The sequence below is a fragment of the Ostrinia nubilalis genome, chromosome 29 (genome assembly GCF_963855985.1).
Source record: "Ostrinia nubilalis chromosome 29, ilOstNubi1.1, whole genome shotgun sequence".
Taxonomy (NCBI): Eukaryota; Metazoa; Arthropoda; class Insecta; order Lepidoptera; family Crambidae; genus Ostrinia; species Ostrinia nubilalis.
In genome coordinates, this window is record NC_087116.1 from 7523936 (window position 1) to 7546161 (window position 22226).

Here is a 22226-nt window from a genome sequence, read left to right on the forward strand (position 1 = left end):
TTGCGAGTGTTCCACTGATGATGTCAGTCATGAGCAGTCTGCCCATCATATCTTGTGGGAGTGTGATCTTTGGAAACATGAACGTGATATAATGCTTAATTCAATACAACATACATCTGTTTCCGCAATTTATTACACCGATCTTGTCGCGACAAGGAAAAATTTCCGTGCTTTTAAGCGATTTTGTGAAAAATATTATTGGCAGGTAGTTGCTAATTGCTCATAAGATAGGCCCCCTTAATTTAATTTATTGTCCGTGGTGCATAATCTTTTCTTGAAGGTTTTAAACCTTTGTTTGTCACCTGTCATCCGCTTTGCAATGGAGGGAAGTCGAACCTTAATTTCGAACTCCTCCTATGTTCTTCTGATTAATTTCGTTGCGGGTCCAATGACAGTTTAACTTTCCCCCGGGACAAACTTGACCTTCATTGGTTGGGTTTTTGTGGCGGTCAAGCTGTAGATCCTGGCTACACAGGAGTTGCAGTGGTGGGAACGAGAGGTGGGAATAGTCCCGTTATGTTCTTCTGATTCATTTCGTTGCGGGTTCAATGACAGTTTCCGAACGGATACGACCTGCAAGCTTTCAAGAAGAGAGCGTATTTTAACCTTAAAGGCCGGCAACGCACCTGTAACGCCCCTGGGTCTGCGGGTGTCTATGGGCGACGGTAATCACTTACCATCAGGTGATTCGTCTGCTCGTTTGCCTCCTGTCACATAAAAAATTTAAAAAGTTTAACTTTCCCCCGGGACAAACTTGACCTTCACTAGTTGGGTCATTGGCGGTCAAGCTGTAGATCCTGGCTACGCAGGAGTTGCAGCGGTGGGAACGAGAGGTGGGAATAGTCCCGAACCGGCCCGACGTCTAGCTCGTTAACACACGCCGCGCTGTAAGATTTTATCTTGATAACGTGCCATTGTTGGCAGGATTCCGACACGTGGCATGGATACCCGACGCGCGTCCATGTCTCCAGCAATGATACCATCAGCGGCGAGTACCCGCTGTTTATCACCGCCACGCAGCAGAAAGGTAAATAAAAACTAGGAAACGGTTCGATGTTGGGCTACTGATTTGAATATGATAGTTGATAGTGCTAACTCATGAGCTATGATACTAATCGGCATGTGTGTGACACTGACATGGCATATCAGGGGCTAGGCCCCCCCTGAGAAAGAACCTAGATACGCCAATGCAAAGGCCTTCCCTTAAGGATTTCGAGAGGATGTACCTATTTTGGTTGAATTATTATGAATTTTAGTTTTTGTCAAAAAATTCAGTTTTGACGGGCTCGTTTTTGGTGGCTATTTTGTCGATAAAATTGACATACAATATAATAACATCGCCTTAAATTATCGCTAGCCCTATCCCAAACACACTGTATAATTATGTTCCCTGAGGTGACGTCATTGTTGTTTTCAGGGGTATCATCATGGGAACTGCCTTTGGTAGTTGCCACGAAGACGGCGCGACTGCAATTCAACGACGTCTCACGCACTCTGTGCCCGCACGACGCGGGGCCCAGTAAGTTCACTTCTAGATCAAGCAAATAGTTAGATCACCTTCGACCAATATACAGAATGTACCGTTTCGTTTTCGAAAATATTTTTGGTAACAGACTATTTCTTTTTACAGCGAAAACTAATTTTAACAAAAATATTAAAACAGACTCCCAAAAAATCCACTTAAATGTAGAGAAATAATTAATACGTTATTTATTTATTAGGACTGTATATTAATTACATAATACCAAGATTGATATTATCGCCTCCCTGCTACCTTTATGAGGTAGTCGGTCCACCTTGACATCCTGGATGCAGGCCGCTACCAACCGGGCTATGTGGAAATTATTGGGGGCGGCCTATGTTCAGCAGTGGACGTCCTGTGACTGAAATGAAACGCTGATGATGATTTATATTCTCGGAGCTAGTCAGTGCCGGCCTGCCAAGTAAAAATAAAATTTAATGGCTTTAAACATTAAACTACCATTTCAGATATAACGTCAGTAAACCGGCCGTTCCTCCAGATAACCACTTCGAGTCCTCAAAATGTATCCGCCACCATCAAGGTTCGTCGAGTGAGGGATTTCTACGTCGAGGTTGGGAAGGTAAGGTGATTAATTCGTTTCAGCTGAAAGACTCCCACTGCTGGACAAAGGCCTCCCTCCAGGTTTTCCACAAAGAACCTTCACCAGATCGTCGGTCCACCTAGTGGGAGGCCTGCCCACACTACGTATTTCGGCTCGTGGTCGCCACTCGAGAACTTTTCTGCCCCAGCGGCCATCTACGAGCTATGTGCCCCGCCCATTGCTACTTGATTTTAGCGATTCTGCGGGCTAATATTAAGCTTTGGATTAATTAATTTATCTAAAAGAAAATTATGAATTTTATAAATGGCTAACTCGCATGAAATACCGTTGTAAACCGTATAAATATTGACTTTGTTTCTTACGCTACTTTTCAGTTCTGATACACATTGTTGTCCCAAACTAGTGTTAGATTTAAATTGTATTGGAACAGACAAGAGCTAGTATGTAAAATGAGTTTTATGGCTAATACACACAAGGTCTAATATTGCTCTACAGGACGTGGAGTTGCTAGTCAAACCAAGCACACCCAAATACTACTACTTCTCGTTTGACTCGTCGCCACAGAATGTATCGGTTGGGGGAAGGAAGGAGATGCTGCCGAGGTAGGTATAGTTAGATACCAAATTCAAATTACTATGAATGTAACATTTTGTTTTCTATAGGTTCAACAAAATCAATATTCATTGTAACATTTTGTGGTTTTCCACAAATTCAAATTAAATTAAATTAAAAATATTTGTGTAATCCTACGTGCTCGGCGACCAGACTTTAGTCGGTATCATTATGTTTGACCTAAGGTCAGCGTACAACAACATCATGACGGTTTTCAATGTAACATTACCCAAATGGAATATACAATGACTTGAATTACTAACAACTACATGTGCCTGGAATTACTAGATTCTAAATTTGTTTTCATGTACCATTTCATTTTCTTGGTATCAACAAGTCTATAAGTCGATTTTAATGTGATATTATTACAAGAGACAACTGATACAAGATTGTGATTACGTTTTGGTAACATTTTGTTTACAACGACATCATGAAGGTAGCAGGAAGACCCTGGACGCAGGCCGCTACCAACCGGGCAACATGGAAAGCATTGGGCGAGGCCTATGTTCAGCAGTGGACGTCCTATGGCTGAGATGATGATGATGATAAACATTTTGTTTCTCTAGATTCATAAACATCACCATTTCAATGTAACGTTTTGTTTCTCTAGATTGTTAATGTAACGCGTTGTTTTCGACAGCTTCAACTACACCATTCCGAAGAGCGTGATACTTATCATCGATTCAGACGATGAGATCTGCGCTACAATCTCTATACAGAACAACTCGGTATGTTTTTTGTGACATTTATAATGCTACCGTATTTTGAACATAAAGCCTTAGAGTAGGCGCACACCGTTGATTTTTCGTCGGCCGATAGTTTAGTCGGGCAGTTGATCAGTATGGGCATGTATGGGAGTGCGCACACTACGCCGATTCGATTTGGCCGATTCTTCATACAAATTAAAATCGGGCACAACTATCGGCCAACTAAAAATCAAGGGTGTGCGCCTACTCTTAGTTTAAAGTCGAATCACCATCATATCAGCATTTCAGCCACAGGACGTCCACTGCTGGACATAGGCCACATGATTTTCGTAATAACCGGTTGATAGCGGCCTGCATTCAGCGTCTTTTACGATTAAGATCGTCGGTGCATCTTGTGGGTGGACGTCCTACAGTCCTAAGGCATATCAAGCTGCATTTTATGTTTTTATTTAATTTTTAGGCACCACCTATTTAAGGCAAATAAATTATAATTTATTTATTGTAAATAATCAATTTCGTTACAGTGTACCTTGCCATGACTGGCATGTGAAAGTTAATTAGGAGAACATGTCAAAATATTAATAATCTTATGAAAAGTCATTTGATAAAATCATAACAATGTCAACAATCCAATTATACTAATCATTACAATTAAATGTCAATTACATAAAATAACACACAACCAATATTAATACATAAAATTTCACAATTATTTAATTCTAAAAAAACTCATTTACAGAGTAGAAACATTTATCGAGCAGCCACTTGTGCAATACATTTCTAAATTCAGGCATAGAAGCTCCCTGTATATAAGCTGGCAGTTTATTGAAAACTCTTATAGCCATACAAAATACATTTCTTTTATATAACGTTAAATTAATTTTGGGCAAATACAATCTGTTCTTGTGGCGAGTAGTCTTTTCTAATACCTGTTCATGCGTCTTAAAATTATCAGGATGTTTTTTTACAAATAGGCATAATTCCTTGATATATAAACATGGCAATGGCAATATTTTTAATTTTTTGAAGAGTGGCTTACAACTATCTCTATAGCCTGCCCCACACATCGCACGCATGCATTTTTTTTGTATTTTAAATACTTTTTCGGAATCAACAGAGTTCCCCCAGAGAATAATTCCATAATTTAGTATAGAGGAGACATAACCGTAATATGCCGACATCATTGCTTCATTGTTTGAAACGTATTTTAATCTTTTTAATACAAATACAAATCTGTCTAGTTTATTGCACACATTATCGATATGTGGTTTCCATGTGCAGTGTTTGTCGAGAATTACACCTAGAAATTTAGTTGTTTCGACCTCATTGATAGATTTATTTTGATAATGGATATTTAATTTAATGTCTCTCGATTGAGTTGTCTTAAAATGTATCCTATTTGTTTTGTCAATGTTTATTTTCATATTATTACTATCTAACCATGTCATCAATGTTTTTATTGTGTTGTTTATTTCAGTTTCAAGATCATAAGTTTTATCTGCTTTAATTAATATTGTCGTGTCGTCAGCATAAAGTAAACATTTGTGTCGTATTGTGTCGGGAAGATCATTAATGTACAATAAAAATAATATTGGACCCAAAATGCTTCCTTGGGGGACTCCAGTATCATTTATCACACAGTCAGAGAAAAAATCCTTTTTATAAAAATTCTGTAATCTATTTATTTTAGTACATTGCATTTAGCGTTAAGAGTTGCATCTCAAAGTAATTTGAAAATTATAAATAACTTGAAAAAATCGAACTGTAAGGCGTGAATCAAACCCATGACATTGTCGAAACAAACGCTGGCCGTAACAGCGTATTACACTTGAAAATTTCGACGGGTTCATCCAGTGTCTAAGTAGCTCAGTTGGAAGAGCAGTCGCCCGGCAAGCGGAAGGACGTGGATTCGATTCCCGCCTTAGATTTTTTCAAGTTATTTGTAAATAAATGTTTTCGATTCCTTTTAGTGCCCGGTGTTTGACAACGAGCGAGACGTGCTATACCAGGGCTACCACCTCACCATGACTACTAAAGGAGGCATCACGCTTACCGTGAGTATACAACCTGACACGCATGTATCAATATACAGGGTGTAAGGTAAATGGGTATATAAGCCGACACTAGCCCATGTTAACATGGTCATATAAATGGTATGGTGAAGTCAGAAAATTGATATCTTCATTTTAATTATTTTAATTTTCATACAAATCGGATTTTATAAAATTTATTTTGTATGAAAATAAAAAAAAAATAAAATGGTGATATGGTCACCCTGTATACAGGGTGTTCTATTGGTGGTATATTTGACTTTAGATCTGTATGCTCATAGTATGTTAATATCAAACTTCCCGCGCCGCTCACATACCTCAGGCACTGAGTTAAGTGTTTTAATGTTAACTATAGCTACTATAGTCCGGTCGCTGAGCACGTAGAAATTCGTCCAATGACCCCAAGCTACCCATCCTTATCGCTCGCGCGTACCGGCGTACTCGGCGACCGGACTTTAGAGCAAACAAAATAATGTGTGTTCCAGCAATCGATGTTCCCGCAAGGCTTCTACATCGTGTTCATCGTCCGTGAAAACGACGAGGCGTGCACGGGAGACGCCGTCGCTCAAAACTATCTCGAGAACAGGACCAAGAACTTTAGGTAAATAATGCTCGGTGACCGATGATCAGCCGGCCTAGCGTTCGGCCAATGGACGCAATTCCAGGTCAGGAGGAACCAATTAAAAAAACTAAGCAACAATTTTACTAACTAAGGATCACCCACCCCACGTCAATCTAATTTGTCTGACAGAAATTGAACTCAAATCAAATCAAAAATATTTAATTCAGTTTGAACCAGTATTTTGGCACTTATGACCAAACTTTGAAATTCCAAATTCTTTTCGGGAAACTGCGAACGAGATTTTGACTGACTGACTGACTGACTGACTGACTGACTGACTGACTGACTGACTGACTGACATGATCTATCAACGCACAGCCCAAACCACTGGACGGATCGGGCTGAAATTTGGCATGCAGGTAGATGTTATGACAGTCTGTCTGTCACCAGGCTTATGAACCTTGATAGCTAGATAGTTAAAATTTTCATAGGTGATGTATTTTTGTTGCCGCTATAACAAACCAAAAACAGTAAAATAAATAATAAAAGGGGGCTTTCATATAACAACAAAAGTGTCGTACGGAACCCTTTGTGCGCGAATTCGACTCGCGCTTGAATGGTTTTTTTAGTTTTACAAAAATGTATTTTTTTTGCAGATTCCGCGTGATAGCGACCATATCGTACAAGGAGTACGTGATCGGCGCCGCCGCCACGTTCGCTCTGACGCTACTGGTGGCGGCGCTAGTGGCGCTCCTGCCGTTGACGTGCCACTGCCGCGCTACTGGTCAGTATCTTCTTCTAAACTGACTGACTGACATATCAACGCACAGCCTAAACGGCTAAACGTAGGCACTTGAAATTTGGAAGGGACGTAGCTTAGGTACCGTAGAGGTGCACTAAGAAAGGAATTCCCGAAATTCCCACGGGTACGGAAATTAGCGGGAAAATCCTTTTGTATGAAAAATCTAAACCGCTTAAGTTAGACGCTTGAAATTTGGCATGCAGGTACATACCTTAGTAAACTTAAAGCTTATTTACAACAGGATATTGCAAAATTCCCACGGGAACGGAAGTTAGCGGGAAAAAACATTTGTAGGAAAAAATCTAAACCGCGTAAGATAGATGAAAGGGGTAAAACGGGATCCACGCGTACGAAGTCGCGGGCGGCCGCTAGTAGAATTGTTTATAGCAATTGTTTATTTGGCATTTCAAATGGTACAAAAAACGTGTGCCAAAATTATTTATTCAGGCAGAAATACAAAGGTACATAGAATGCAAACCAGCTCCAAAAGAAAAGACCGTAATCATCATATTCCAATCACCAAATTCAACACAGATTGTAAAACTGTCACATTTGGTTTTTCTTAGATTAAAAAATTTCAACATTGATATCAATGTAACATTTTGTTTTCTCTAAATTTAACTACAGTATCAATAATTTCAATGTAACGCATTATTTTCGCGCGTATCACGTATCGGATTTACGATACATTACGCACGTTTTTTAATTAAAAAATATGTAGGTACCAGTATGTAACGAAAATATTTTTCTACTTTTAGTGCATTTCTGTTGGAGGTCTTTTGTTAATTTGCATGTGACGAATTTAAGGCTGTCTAGCATTTTCTACCATTTAACATTCGAAGTGAACATAAAAAACTTTTTGTTAAATTAATCGTAATTTAATTAACTTTATTTTTTCCAGAAGAAGTGGTAGTACTAAACGACCCCGGACCGTCGACGTCTCGTGACCCGCCCGTGGCCGCGCCGGCGCCAGTTCAAGACGATGACCAGGACGACGGTATCTATCGTACGCACCCGCCCGATACTAACGTGTGATGTAGTATAACGGCACGTCACTGTAGATCCAAAGCTTTGAATCCGGCTCGAAGGACCATGTTAAAATTTCCATAGGTTTAACTTTCTCCCTGACACACTGTACTGACTGTCTGACTGAAGTAGCACTATCGGGGCTCTTTTCTACAGAGACATCCCGTTTTTAGCAGGATCCTGTTTAGTAATACACGTGTTTTAATAATTACATTCACACGTTTTAAGTGTCCCGCAAAAAACTGATCCGAATTCGAATTCAAAACACATATTTGTGTATTTACACGATAGTCCAGTTTTGCGAAATCCTGCATTACTGGATCCTTCTAAACGAGTTTGCCAAGGGAAAGAGCCCTAAAGAGTTGTAACAGTGGTAGTGGTAGTTTTAGAGGTGCCTGGATGCGAGCGGCGCAGGACCGGTCTTCGTGGAAATCCTTGGGGGAGGCCTTTGTCCAGCAGTGGAGGTCTTTCGGCTGAAACGAACGAAGTGTTAGAAGACCCCGGTCCGTCCACGTCTCGTGACCCGCCCGTGGCCGCGCCGGCGCCGATACAAGACGATGACCAGGACGACGGTATCTATCGTACGCACCCGCCCGATACTAACGTGTGATGTAGCATAACGGCACGTCACTGTAGATGCAAAGCTTTGAATCCGGCTCGAAGGACCATGTAAAATCTCTCAGGGCATCTTCCTGACACTCACTGCACTGACTGATTGACTGAAGTATCACTGTCAGGGCTCTTTCCTACGGTTTTAATACTTACATTCACACGTTTGAAGTGTCCCGCAAAAAACTGACCCGAATTAGAATTCAAAACACATCTTTGTGTATTTACACGATAGTCCAGTTTTGCGGGATCCTGCATTTAACAGTGGTAGTACTAAACGACCCCGGACCGTCGACGTCTCGTGACCCGCCCGTGACCCGCCCGTGGCCGCGCCGGCGGCACCAATTCAAGACGATGACCAGGACGACGGTATCTATCGTACGCACCCGTCCGATACTAACGCGTGATATAGAATAACGGCACGTCACTGTAGATCCAAAGCTTTGAATCCGGCTCGAAGGACCATGCAAACCTTCCCATAAAGTGTTAAGCGATTGCTGTTGCTGTGTGGAGCTTCCGAAGAGCGACTCAATCGTGGTAGTCCATCCACGTCTCGTGATCGCCACAAGACGACCAGGACGACGGTATCTATCGTACGCACCCGCCCGAAAGGGACGTTGTTACTAACGTGTGATGTAGTCAATATAATGTACAAACCACGGCACGATACTTCGTAGACTGTAGATGTTGTTGCTGCTTCAGATCCGGCTCGAAGGACCATGTAAAATCTCTCAGGGAAACTTCCTCCCTGACACGTTACTAACGTGTGGTTTAGTGTAATGTACTCGTACAGACGATGGCACGTCACGTTGTGAACTGTAGATCCATTGGTCGCTTTAAATCCGGCTCGAAGGTCCATGTAAAATCTTCCTTAAAGATTGGTACCACAGACACTCGAAAATATGACAAATGTCAGGGCTGAGGTAGATTTGTGTGCATGAAACGAACTTATCTGTTTGTTATTCAATATTTATGTATTTATTTATAAAAAAGTAATTTTATATCCGTAGTGTGGCATGTGCCCATTTTATTTTACACATATACAAGCTTTAGAATGGAACTAAATGGCGCAGACATGCAATGAGCCGTACATAGTCACAATAGCCGAACAGTGAATGGGTCGGAGTGGCCGACTCGAGATCCGAGGAACGCGGGTTCGAATCCCACCGCCGCTCGACTATTAAATCTTTAATAATAAATCTTTGGACAATTTCACACAGCGCCAGCTAGCCCCAAAGTAAGCAACTTAAGGCGATTAGAGTCCTCAATCCGCGTCAAATGGGCATTTTGTAAAGCCTACTCCTCTTTTACTGCTGGACAGAAATAGTTGAAAAAAATATATGTTATACAACAGTTCAAGGACTACATTTGTGACGTTTGAATTTTCGCAACGTCTCTTTGTTTTGGATTAAAAAAAAAATACGGGACATCGATTTTTTACTTAAATTCCCTACTCCTCCAAAACGGCTATGTTAATTTAAAAGATTTTTGCACGAATAGATTAGGAATTCTTTAATCTTTAAATGACACGTTGCGTTTTTCAATCGAACATTACTTTCATTCATAAATTTTACTTTTCATAAATTCCGAACGTTTTGCTGTTGAGGGGGCCTTCGCGGGGTGCGGGCGGCAGTCGGCCGCTGGCCTTCAGACGGGGAGGTTGTGTTACTCGCTGCAAACTGACATTAGCGATCAAAATGAATTTTTCTTTGGCTAAGTTGCACCACCTGACGTGACCTAACTTTGACCGTAGCTTTGGCGATAACCGGTGTTTTTTTGTATGGAGTTTGACAGATTTTTGACTTTTGTCAAATTTAAAATAAGATGGTGCAACCTAGTCTTTGTTTGACAATAGTTTTTATGTCAGAGTTGTTCATAGAGCACGTTCAGTCAGACGATACGATTGAATTAAGGCATGCTCGGACGCTATTATCTACCTAAATAGAATCTATTAGTGTAAAAAAATCGACTCCAAAAAAAAACGGCACTAGATAAGTAAAAGTTGAAAATATATTCCGTTATTTATTTTCAACTTTATATTACGACGGATTGAGACGTGAGACGTACTTTCATCAATCATGAGACGACGAGCTAGTAAACATGATTTCGAAGATGCGGAAGGTGCTGGCCCGAGCAGGACCCTGGAGCAGCTCATACCTACTACTTTTGCCTATGCCGAGGAGCTGATCCCAAAATTTAGTGGTCGAGACCAAACTGTCACCGCATCAAGATGGGTCCAAGAGGTGGAGGAGAACGCTGAGATCTTTGGTTGGTCACCATTACACCAACTTATTGTGGGACCCAGATCCCTCATTGCAACAGCGGCACTCTGGTTGCGGTCGGAGAAGCCATTCAGGTCGTGGGACGAGTTGAAAACTGGTTTACTCAAAGAGTTCCCGGATTCGTTAGACGTAAAGACAGTCCACGAAATGATGAGTGCGAGAAAGAAGGCAAATAGTGAGAGCTGAACTGATTACCTACTTGTCATGAAGAAAGACGTGATTTAAAAAGACAAGACGATTTGTAATATTGCATTGTCATCCGAATTACATGTATATCCAAAATTTTAACTCAATCAGTTGTTGAAGGATTTCTAATAAAAAGACGAGATTAAACACATTTTCAGTTTATTCCTCATAAGTGACACAAAAAGAATGACAATAGACAAAAGAAGAAACATTTGCTTTTTTAAACCATAGACAATACTACTATGTGTTCCAATACCTACAGTTGTCGTCAGGAAGTTGGTCTAACAAATTCAGCTTGCAAGATTCCACCCGAAGTTACCTACATAAGGGAGAGTCCGCTAATTTGGACCAGTTTTTTTCAATCCCATTTAACACATAGTTTTCTTTTGTTTTTGCTGATGTTCATGGTATATAATAAAAGATAAATTATTCAACTTACTATTTCATAAGTATTAATTAACATGATTGTTGTATATTTAGCACAAATCAACAAAATACGAGCTCAGAGCTTCGGTCCAATTTAGCCAACCGGTTCGATAATTTGTACCACTGGGTTACTAAATTTGATTTCAATCAATTTCAAGCATATAAAAAAACTATGGCAAAATATTATACGATACATTCTTAAAAAATAAGGAAACGAAAAGAAACAGTAGTTAATAACATAGACAATCGATATTGTTTTACACGTTATCACGATTTTGAGTACAAGTTTTGTAATTCCAATTATCGTAACGCACACTTGTACCTAATCTACTTTGCCAGTATTTTGCTTTCATTTATTGTTAGTCAAACATAACTACGCTATTATAACTTCAAAATATGATTTACTAAAAAAAAATTCAAAATCCTTTGGTAAAGTTCCATACAACTTGATGTGGTACAATTTAGCCGACTAGGTGATAGTGCTTTTAAAAAATCGGTAAAAAATATAGCTTATAAATACCGAAAAATGTTTCAAAAAATTGTAATCCGCACTAATTTACGCTTCTAAATAATATATTAGAAACACCCTGTGATTTAATTTAACAAAATTACAAACTAAACATGCATTGTCAAAAGTTACTTGAAAACAATGAAAAAATACTTTTCAAAATAAAACACACGTGTTCGTTGTCACGGCAAAAACCACATGGCCGATATTAATTGAATTTAGTTGTGTATCGCTGAGTGTTGCAATTACAGACATTCAATAAATACTTTACGAAATATGAGGGTGGTACAATTTACCCGGCGGTACAATATACCGAACTCTCCCCTATTACATGTTCAAATTTCGAGAACAGCTGAACCAACAAAAACATTAGAAAATTTACGAAAAAAAAATATCCCGTACAAAATGTTCATGGATTGTGTTATTTTTATTAAATACACGTGATATACATACGCCTGAGTTAAATGACACCGACATCAAGGTTCATCAATTCAAGTTTAAAATAATAGGCAGTAATGTCATGAAAAAAGAGCTTCTATTCTGTATCTACCTATGCCCGTGTAATTTTGATCGGTGTCAAATCGGAGTTTTCGTGCGGGGTGCGCGGGTGTTTCGCGCGGCGTGAAGGTCAAACGCCCAAGGTCATTGAGGACTCTAATCGCCTTAATGCTTGTGTTATGGGTGTTAGCTTAACGGATATACTACTTATATACTTTTTTTTTTAAATATATACATATTATACATAGTCACACCCAGACCCGTCACAGAAATTAAAATTCATCATTTCAATTTCTGCCCGGCCGGGAATCGAACCCGGGACCTCTCGGCATAGTAGTTCGTTCTGAACCACTACACCAAACACCTATTGCCAGACACAAGCTTATTTAGCTTAACACGAGGCGCTGACGGGACTATTAGTAATTTGTGCAAATTGCTAATCTTTAAAAAAATGTGCAATTTTAAATAACAGCTCATGCTTATCTCCTACCCTCCTACAGTTTCAGACTCCATCACGGACTCGATCCCGGAACTCCCAGTATGGGCGGCGCTGAGACAACCGCTAACACTCGCGGGACTTTCCCGCTCTACGCCGAGCGCTCACTCTGCTAGGTCCAACAGGTAAGACTTATTAAGATTGGCGCCCTTTGTCAGTTGGCGCTCTTTGCCATGATGCCACTTGGCGCCCTATGCAATGACTCCACTTGGCGCCCTATGCCATGGTGCCACTTGGCGCCCATTGCCTCTTGGCGCCTTTTACCAGTTGGCACTAGGACACCTTAGTGTAGCAGATTAGCGCCCTTTGCCTTGACGCCACTTGGCCCCCTTTACCAATTGGCGCCTATTGCCAAACGACGCCCTTTTTTTTGGCTCCCCTTATTCTCATTGCCACTGGGCGCGCTATACCATGTGACTCCCCACGGTGGTGTAGCGTATTGACGTCCTTTGCCATGACGCCAATTGGCGCCTATTGCCTCATGGCGCCTTTTGCCAGTTGGCGCCCCCATGCCACTTGGCGCCTTTTGGTATGATACCAATTGCCGCCTTTTACCTATTGGCGTCCTCGCTATTTGACACGTTAAGATGTCTGGCATAGCGCATTAAAAAGATCAACCATTTGGCACTTGTTGCCTCTTGGCGCTCTTTGCTTTTGCTAAGTAGCACCTCTTGCACTATTACCGTCGAATGGCAATTGGCGCCCTTAGCGGTGATGCCAATTGGTGCCGTTTGACATTGGGCGCCCTTTTACTAATTGAAGCCCTTTGCCGGTTAGTTCCTATTTCCATTCGACGCCCAGTTTTGCGCCGCTTGTTCCCTATGCCACTTGGCGCGCTATACCATGTGACTCCATCACGGACTCGATCCCGGAGCTTCCAGTATGGGCGGCGCTGAGACAACCACTCACACTAGCGGGACTTTCCCGCTCTACGCCGAGCGCTCACTCCGCTCGGTCCAACAGGTAAGACTTATTAAGATTGGCGCCCTTTGTCAGTTGGCGCCCTTTGCCATGTTGCCACTTGGCGCCCTTTGCCATATTGCCACTTGGCGCCCTATGCCATGACTCCACTTGGCGCCTTTTACCTGTTGGCGCCCCTCGCCACTTGGCGCCGTGACACCCTTTGTCAATTGGCGCCGTTTGCCATTCGACGCTCGGTTTTTGGCGCCCCTTGTTCTCTTTACTACTGGTGTCCTATACCATTTGACTCCATCACGGACTCGATCCCGGAACTCCCAGTATGGGCGGCGCTGAGACAACCGCTGACACTCGCGGGGCTTTCCCGCTCTACGCCAAGCGCTCACTCCGCTCGGTCTAACAGGTAAGACATATTGGCATTGGCGCCCTTTGTCAGTTGGCGCCCTTCGCCATGTTGCCACTTGGCGCCCTTTGCCATGTTGCCACTTGGCGCCCTTTGCCATGTTGCCACTTGGCGCCCTATGCCATGATGCCACTTGGCGCCCTATGCCATGATGCCACTTGGCGCCCATTGCCTCTTGGCGCCCTTTACCTGTTGGCGCCCCTTGCCACTTGGCGCCCCTTGCCACTTGGCGCCGTGACATCCTTTGTCAATTGGCGCCAATTGCCATTCGACGCCCGGTTTTCGGCGCCCCTTATTCCCTTTACTACTGATGCCCTATACCATGTGACTCCATAACGGACTCGATCCCGGAACTCCCAGTATGGGTGTCGTTGAGACAACCGCTAACACTCGCGGGACTTTCCCGCTCTACGCCGAGCGCTCACTCTGCTAGGTCCAACAGGTAAGACTTATTAAGATTTGGCAACGTATGTCAGTTGGCGCCCTATGCCATGATGCCACTTGGCGCCCTATGCCATGATGCCACTTGGCGCCCTATGCCATGATGCCACTTCGCGCCATATGCCATGATGCCACTTGGCGCCCATTGCATCTTGGCGCACTTAACCAGTTGGCGCCCCTTGCCACTTGGCGCCTTTTTCTATGATTCCAATTGCCACATTTTACCAACTGGCGCCCTCACTATTTGACACGTTAAGAATCCCGAAACTCCCTGTATGAATCAATCAGCCGCGCTACGCCCAGCGCTCACTCTGCTAGGTTTAACAGGTAGATAGATATTTATTTGTCTTAACACAAAACTAATTTTGCAACTTGTCCCATTTTGTGCCCTTTGCTAATTGGCACCCTTTACCATTTCGAGCTATTTGACGTCGTTTGTGATTTGGCGCCTTAGCCACTTTGCGTCATTTGGCGCCCTTTGTCAATTTGTGTCCTTTACAAGTTAGCGCCGTTTATCATTTGGCTTTGGCGCCCTTTGCGTTAATAGCAATTTGCTCTTCTTGGCGCCTTGTGCTAATTGGCGCCCATTGTAAGTTGGTGCCCTTTGCCATAAGGCGCCAATTGCTATTCGAACGAAAAAATGTTTATTTCCATTTATCCACAGGTATTTCTGGAGCTCTCTGACGGTGGCGGTCGTATACGCATTGCCGGTTGTGCAACTGCTCTTCACGTACCAACATGTGAGTATACCACCTTAGCACCGTTTGCATAGCGCCATTTTATCGTGACGTCATATAATATGACGAGTAAAGGTATCTACCCACTACACCGTATCATACCATGACCGTGCTAGGAACGTGTCAGGAAAATAAATATTATTGGTATTGAAAAGTATGACACTGTTCGGAAGTAGACCGTTCCGTCACCGACCAACACCGTCTACCCACTACACTGTATCATACCATGGCCGTGCTAGGAACGTGTCAGGCAAATAAATATTATTTGTATTGAAAAGTATAGTTCCAAAATACTGAACTGTCCTATGCATGACATTGACAGCGTGGCGCCACCGTCAATACCGAATCGCTGGTTCCGATTTTTGCCATGTTGGAAACCATATAGTTGAACGATGGTAGCGCCCCCCTGTCATTGAGTTTGGTGGGACAGTTCAGCGTGGGTCATCTATATGACACTACTAGCTTTCCGCCCGCGGCTTCGCCCGCGTGGTTTGTTATTCCAAGTCTGATTCTTTTTTGTTATACCACGTTTTAGAGTGACTGACGTTTCATGTCAAGTCACACGGGAATGCTGTCGAACGGGATAAAAAGTATCCTATGTCCTTCTCCTGGCTCTAAACTACCTCCCTGACAATTTTCAGCTAAATCGGTTCAGCCGTTCTTGAGTTATAAGTGGAGTAACTAACACGACTTTCTTTTATATATATAGATAATACAATAATAGATTTCCAGTAGACCGTTCCGTCACCGACCAACACCGTCGCGTGCCATGCACGGAGCGTCAACAAATGTTGCACAGAACGCCGTCGATCCGTTCAGTGGGCTTAGTTGAGCGTATCGTGTTGCTTTTCGTGCCTGACACGTTCCTAGCACGGTCATGGTATGATACGGTGTAGTGGGTAGAGACACAGAATAATAATAAGTACTACGTACAGAAGTTTTACTTCGCGAAGGTATTTAAAAAAATGTATGCTCAATGTCATTAACAATATGGTGTAATTTAGCCTGTCTCAAGAGTCAAGCGCCATTTTGTTGACAAACGTCAGTGACCGGCACTGCGCCGAAGCTATAGGGCTGACTTCGGTAAAATGATGTGACGTGAGGTACCAAACTACGGAAAATGGCGGAGGAAATACATGATTTAGAATGAATTATCATGAATTAACTACTTATTTACCTCTCAGTGTCTTGAGGCAACTTAAAAAAGTACATTCTGTGTTTTTATTATTATTTAGGCAGTTAAATAATGCACAGTATTTAGTACACCATTTTCTTTATTTTCTTCCATCATACACATGAATACGCGTGCGTGAGTCAATGTTCGCTCGTATGTGAGGCCTTGTCGAATAGTATCCTGTAGGTGGGCCATCGTGCGTGTTTTGTTTTCGATGAAAACTCGCGGAGATGAACAGGCCTGGTAGAGACCGTAACTCAACTTCATAATCAAAACTCAGCCAATTTCACTGCTGGTTGACGCTCTCAACACCTGAAATGGAAGAACAAACGATCAGTATCACAGGCCATTACGTAAACTGATCCCGAGTCACATCTCAGGCCCGGTTTACACCAAAGCGGAGCGGAGTGGCGCGGAGACGAGAGATGTGCGGCGAAGCTGGCAGGCTATCGCCCGTATTCACAAACGATTCTTGCTTAAGTGAAGCAGCAAATCGAACAGCGTTGAATAGAGCTCTGTGATTGGTTCGTTTGTCACCCTGTGCGTCCACGCGCACTGTGAGACCTCATAGTAATGTTTGTGAATACGGGCGTATTTCTACCAAAGCGGAGCGGAGAGGTGATGTGTGAGCTGTGCGTAGCTGTCAGCTGTCAGTCTATTGCTAATATTGATATCTATGAAACACCGCATATCTCCGCACTTTTCCGCTCTTCTCCGCCTAATTCTATAGAAAAAAAAATTGCGTCCAACACTTCTCCGCTCGATCCATTTCCACCGAAGCTGAACGGAGTGGAGATGTGCAAATAGTGGAATCTGATTGGTTATTTATTTATTTAAAATCTTTATTGGTACAACAGGCGAGCTTAATGCCATGTGGCATTCTCTTCCAGCTAACCAAACATTTTGGTAAAACAGAGAATTTGAGTAGGCGGTGCAAACTATTTTACAAATACATAAAATGCAATAATTTTTAACCCCTCACCTTCCATTTCTCCACAGATGGTATTCCAAACGGGCGACCAAGACCTGTGCTACTACAACTTTCTGTGCGCGCACCCCGTGGGCTCGCTGTCCGACTTCAACCACGTGTACTCCAACGTGGGTTATGTTGTGCTCGGGCTGATATTCATGGCGCAAGTGCACAGGCGGCGCGGGCTGCCACAGGTGAGATACATGGGTTAAGAAGGGACAAAAGTTGGTGCAAAAGGTACTAAGGGCGGCTGGTGAGTTACATGGGTTAAGAAAGGACAAAAACAAACATTTTATGACACGTCAAAAGTCGGTATGGAAGGTAAAAAAAAAGACTTAATTAAACTGCTTAAAAATGGCAATAGTGTCGTGTTAAAAGATGTCAAAGAGCATTTTAAGAAGCAAAAGGGTTATAAAAGGTGACAAAAGTTGGTATAAAAGGTACTGAGGTGACAAAAAGTAGAATAGAAGTGTCAGAACTGTCTTAGAACTGTCAGAACTGTCTTAGGAGTGTCAGAGCTGTCTTAGACGTGTCAGAACTATCTTAGGAGTGTCAGAACTGTCTTAGGAGTGTCAGAACTGTCTTAGAAGTGTCAGAACTGACTTAGGAGTGTCAGAACTGTCTTAGACGTGTCAGAACTGTCTTAGGAGTGTCAGAACTGTCTTAGGAGTGTCAGAACTGTCTTAGGAGTGTCAGAACTGTCTTAGGAGTGTCAGAACTGTCTTAGGAGTGTCAGAACTGTCTTAGAAGTGTCAGAACTGTCTTAGGAGTGTCAAAACTATTTTAAAAGTGTCAGAACTGTCTTAAAAATTGCTAGTTTAGTAGTCTCAAGTTAAATTTGCAGAAAGCATCTTAGATACAAGTGTCAGAAATGTCATAGAAAGGCGAAAGTGTGTCGAAGAGCATCGCAAGTGTCAGTCAGTGTGCCTATACTACAAGTTGCTGTGCGCGCGCCCCGTGGGCTCGCTGTCGGACTTCAACCACGTGTACTCCAACGTGGGTTATGTTGTGCTCGGGCTGATATTCATGGCGCAAGTGCACAGGCGGCGCGGGCTGCCACAGGTGAGATACATGGGTTAAGAGGGGACAAAAAACATCTATAAATAATTATGTAAAAATTCGATATGGAAGGGGACAAAAACTAACATTTAATGACACGTCACAAGTCGGTATGGAAGGTTAAAAAAATACTTATTAAAACTGCTTAAAAATGGCAATAGTGTCGTGCCGAAAGACAGCAAAGGCATCTTAAATGTCAGAAGGGTTATAAAAGGTGACAAAAGTTGGTATAAAAGGTACTGAGGTGACAAAAAGTAGAATAGAAGTGTCAGAACTGTCAGAACTGTCTTAGGAGTGTTAGAGCTGTCTTAGACGTGTCAGAACTATCTTAGGAGTGTCAGAACTGTCTTAGGAGTGTCAGAACTGTCTTAGAAGTGTCAGAACTGACTTAGGAGTGTCAAAACTGTCTTAGACGTGTCAGAACTGTCTTAGGAGTGTCAGAACTGTCTTAGAAGTGTCAGAACTATCTTAGGAGTGTCAGAACTGTCTTAGGAGTGTCAGAACTGTCTTAGGGGTGTCAGAACTGTCTTAAGAGTGTCAGAACTGTCTTAGGAGTGTCAGAACTGTCTTAGAAGTGTCAGAACTGACTTAGAAAGTATCAGAACTGTCTTAGGAGTGTCAGAACTGAAAGTGTCAGAACTGTCTTAAAGGTGTCAGAACGGTTTTAAAGGTGTCAGAACTGTCTTAGAAGTGTCAGAACTGTCTTGGACGTGTCAGAACTGTCTTAGGGGTGTCAGAACTGTCTTAGGAGTGTCAGAACTGTCTTAGAAGTGTCAGAACTGTCTTAGAAGTGTCAGAACTGACTTAGGAGTGTCAGAACTGTCTTAGGGGTGTCAGAACTGTCTCAGAAGTGTCAAAACTGTCTTAGGAGTGTCAGAACTGTCTTAGAAGTGTCAGAACTGTCTTAGGAGTGTCAGAACTGTCTTAGGAGTGTCAGAACTGTCTTAGGAGTGTCAGAACTGTCTTAGGAGTGTCAGAACTGTCTTAGAAGTGTCAGAATTAACTTAGAAGTATCAGAACTGTCTTAAAAATGGCTAGTTTAGTAGTGTCAAGTTAAAAGGTGCCGAAAGCATCTTAGAAGTGTCAGAAATGTCACAAAAAGGCGAAAGTGTGTCGAAGAGCATCGTAAATGTCAGTGCATCGCAAGTGTCAGAATTTGCAAGTGTCACAGCATCGAAAGTGTCACATCATCGCAAGTGTCACAGCATCGCAGGTGTCACAGCATCGCAAGTGTCACAGCATTGTAAGTGTCAAAAGATGTCAAAGAGCATTTTAAGTAGCAAAAGTGTGTCAAAGAGCATCGCAAGTGTCAGTCAGTGTGCCTATACTACAAGTTGCTGTGCGCGCGCCCCGTGGGCTCGCTGTCGGACTTCAACCACGTGTACTCCAACGTGGGTTATGTTGTACTCGGGCTGATATTCATGGCGCAGGTGCACAGGCGGCGCGGGCTGCCACAGGTGAGGTACATGGGTTAAGAAGGGACAAAAACTAACATTTTATGACACGTCAAAAGTCGGTATGGAAGGTTAAAAAAAAACTTATTTAGAAGGGTTAAAAGATGACAAAAGTTGGTTTAAGAGGTACTACGGTGACAAAAAGTAGCATAGGAGTGTCAAAACTGTCTAAAAATGACTAGTGTCATCTTAAAAGGTCTCAAACAGCACTATAAGTATCATAACTGTCACTAAAAAGATAAGTTTCATAACTGTCACTAAATAGATAAGTGTCATAACTGTCACTAAAAAGATAAGTGTCATAACTGTCACTAAAAAGATAAGTGTCATATAGAAAAGAGTCAGAAACATCTTAGAAGTGTCAGAAATGTCATAAAAAGGCGAAAGTGTGTCGAAGAGCATCGCGTCGCAAGTGTCACAGCATCGCAAGTGTCAGTCAGTGTGCCTATACTACAAGTTGCTGTGCGCGCGCCCCGTGGGCTCGCTGTCGGACTTCAACCACGTGTACTCCAACGTGGGTTATGTTGTGCTCGGGCTGATATTCATGGCGCAAGTGCACAGGCGGCGCGGGCTACCACAGGTGAGATACATGGGTTAAGAAGGGACAAAAGTTGGTGCAAAAAACGACAGAAATGTCACGAAAAAGACGAAAGTTTTATATTAAAAGGTGTTGAAGAGCATCGTCGGACCATCGTAAGTGTCACAGCATCGCAAGTGTCTGAACTTGCATGTGTCAGAGCATTGCAAGTGTCAGAGCATCGCAAGTGTCACCACATCGCAAGTGTGACAGCATCGTATGGCAAGTGTGACAGCGTCGCAAGTGTCACAGCATCGCAAGTGTCACAGCTTCGCAAGTGTCACAGCATCGCAAGTGTGACAGCATCGTATGGCAAGTGTCACAGCGTCGCAAGTGTGACAGCGTCGCAAGTGTCACAGCGTCGCAAGTGTCTCAGCGTCGCAAGTGTCACAGCACCCCAAGTGTGTGTCACAGCATCGCAAGTGTCAGAGCATCGCAAATGTCACAGCATCGCAAGTGTCAGGAGGATTATAAAAAAGCAAAAGTGTCATATTAAAAGGAGTCAAACAGCATCTTAGAAGTGTCAAAACTAAAAAAATGACTAGTGTCATCTTAAAAAGGTGTCAAACTGCACTTTAAGTATCAGAACTGACGCTAAAAAGATAAGTTTGTGTCATATATAAAAGAGTCAGAAACATCTTAGAAGTGTCAGAAATGTCATAAAATGGCGAAAGTGTGTCGAAGAGCATCGCAAGTGTCAGTGTGCCTATACTACAAGTTGCTGTGCGCGCACCCCGTGGGCTCGCTGTCGGACTTCAACCACGTGTACTCCAACGTGGGTTATGTTGTGCTCGGGCTGATATTCATGGCGCAAGTGCACAGGCGGCGCGGGCTGCCACAGGTGAGATACATGGGTTAAGAGGGGACAAAAGTAGCTAAAAAATATGAGGTGAAAAAAGCACGCGGGCTACCGCAGGTATCTAGAAGGGTTAAAGGGTAATAAAAGTTTGTAAAAGGTTGTAGTTAACGTGACAAAAGCGACACAGAAGTGTTAAAGAAGAACTACGCCAAACTGTCCTTTATTTGACAATGACAGAAGGGCGCCACCATCTTCGTTCAACTACACATGGTTTCCACCGTGGCAAAAGTCAGAACCAGCGATCCGCTACTGACGGTGGCCCACCTGTCAGTGTCAAATAAAGGATAGTTCAGTGTAGTTCTTCTTTAGAACTGTTTTAAAAATGACTAATGTCATGTTAAAAGGTGTCAAAAGGTGCAAATGAGGTTAACCGATTGATAGGTAACAAGTGTCTATGAATAAGATATTATGTCGCATCTAAAAGTGTCAAAAATGTTTTAAAATGGGAAGTGTCTTGTCAAAGTATTTTAAATGTCTCAGAACAAATTTTTGACAAACGTATAGTTCCAAAATACTGAACTGTCCTATGCATGACATTGACAGTGGGGCGCCACCGTCAATACCGGATCACTGGTTCCAATTTTTGCCATGTTGGAAACCATATAGTTGAACGATGGTAGCGCCCCCCTGTCATTGAGTTTGGTGGGACAGTTCAGCGTGGGTCATCTATAGTTGAAATGTAAAGTGTCAGAAAGTGTCTTAAAGGTGACGAGTGTCATGTCAAAGGTGTCAGAAGTAATATTAGAAGTGTCAGAACAGTGCTACAAGTTCAAGTACTAAGTGTC

At 42.5% G+C, this 22226-nt stretch overlaps 1 protein-coding gene across 1 annotated transcript in view; it reads left to right on the forward strand.

The window, feature by feature from the left end:
* The window catches only part of LOC135085807 (SID1 transmembrane family member 1-like), a 32450-nt gene that overhangs the window by 4013 nt on the left and 6211 nt on the right, over window positions 1–22226 (forward strand). Inside the window, exons 3-14 of the mRNA XM_063980615.1 lie at window positions 925–1027; window positions 1418–1519; window positions 1990–2102; window positions 2580–2686; window positions 3337–3424; window positions 5374–5457; window positions 5940–6055; window positions 6673–6800; window positions 7720–7824; window positions 12854–12974; window positions 15276–15351; window positions 17522–17686. Of these exons, the coding sequence (XP_063836685.1) occupies window positions 925–1027; window positions 1418–1519; window positions 1990–2102; window positions 2580–2686; window positions 3337–3424; window positions 5374–5457; window positions 5940–6055; window positions 6673–6800; window positions 7720–7824; window positions 12854–12974; window positions 15276–15351; window positions 17522–17686 (1308 nt within the window). The remainder of the gene's footprint in view (window positions 1–924; window positions 1028–1417; window positions 1520–1989; window positions 2103–2579; window positions 2687–3336; window positions 3425–5373; window positions 5458–5939; window positions 6056–6672; window positions 6801–7719; window positions 7825–12853; window positions 12975–15275; window positions 15352–17521; window positions 17687–22226) is intronic.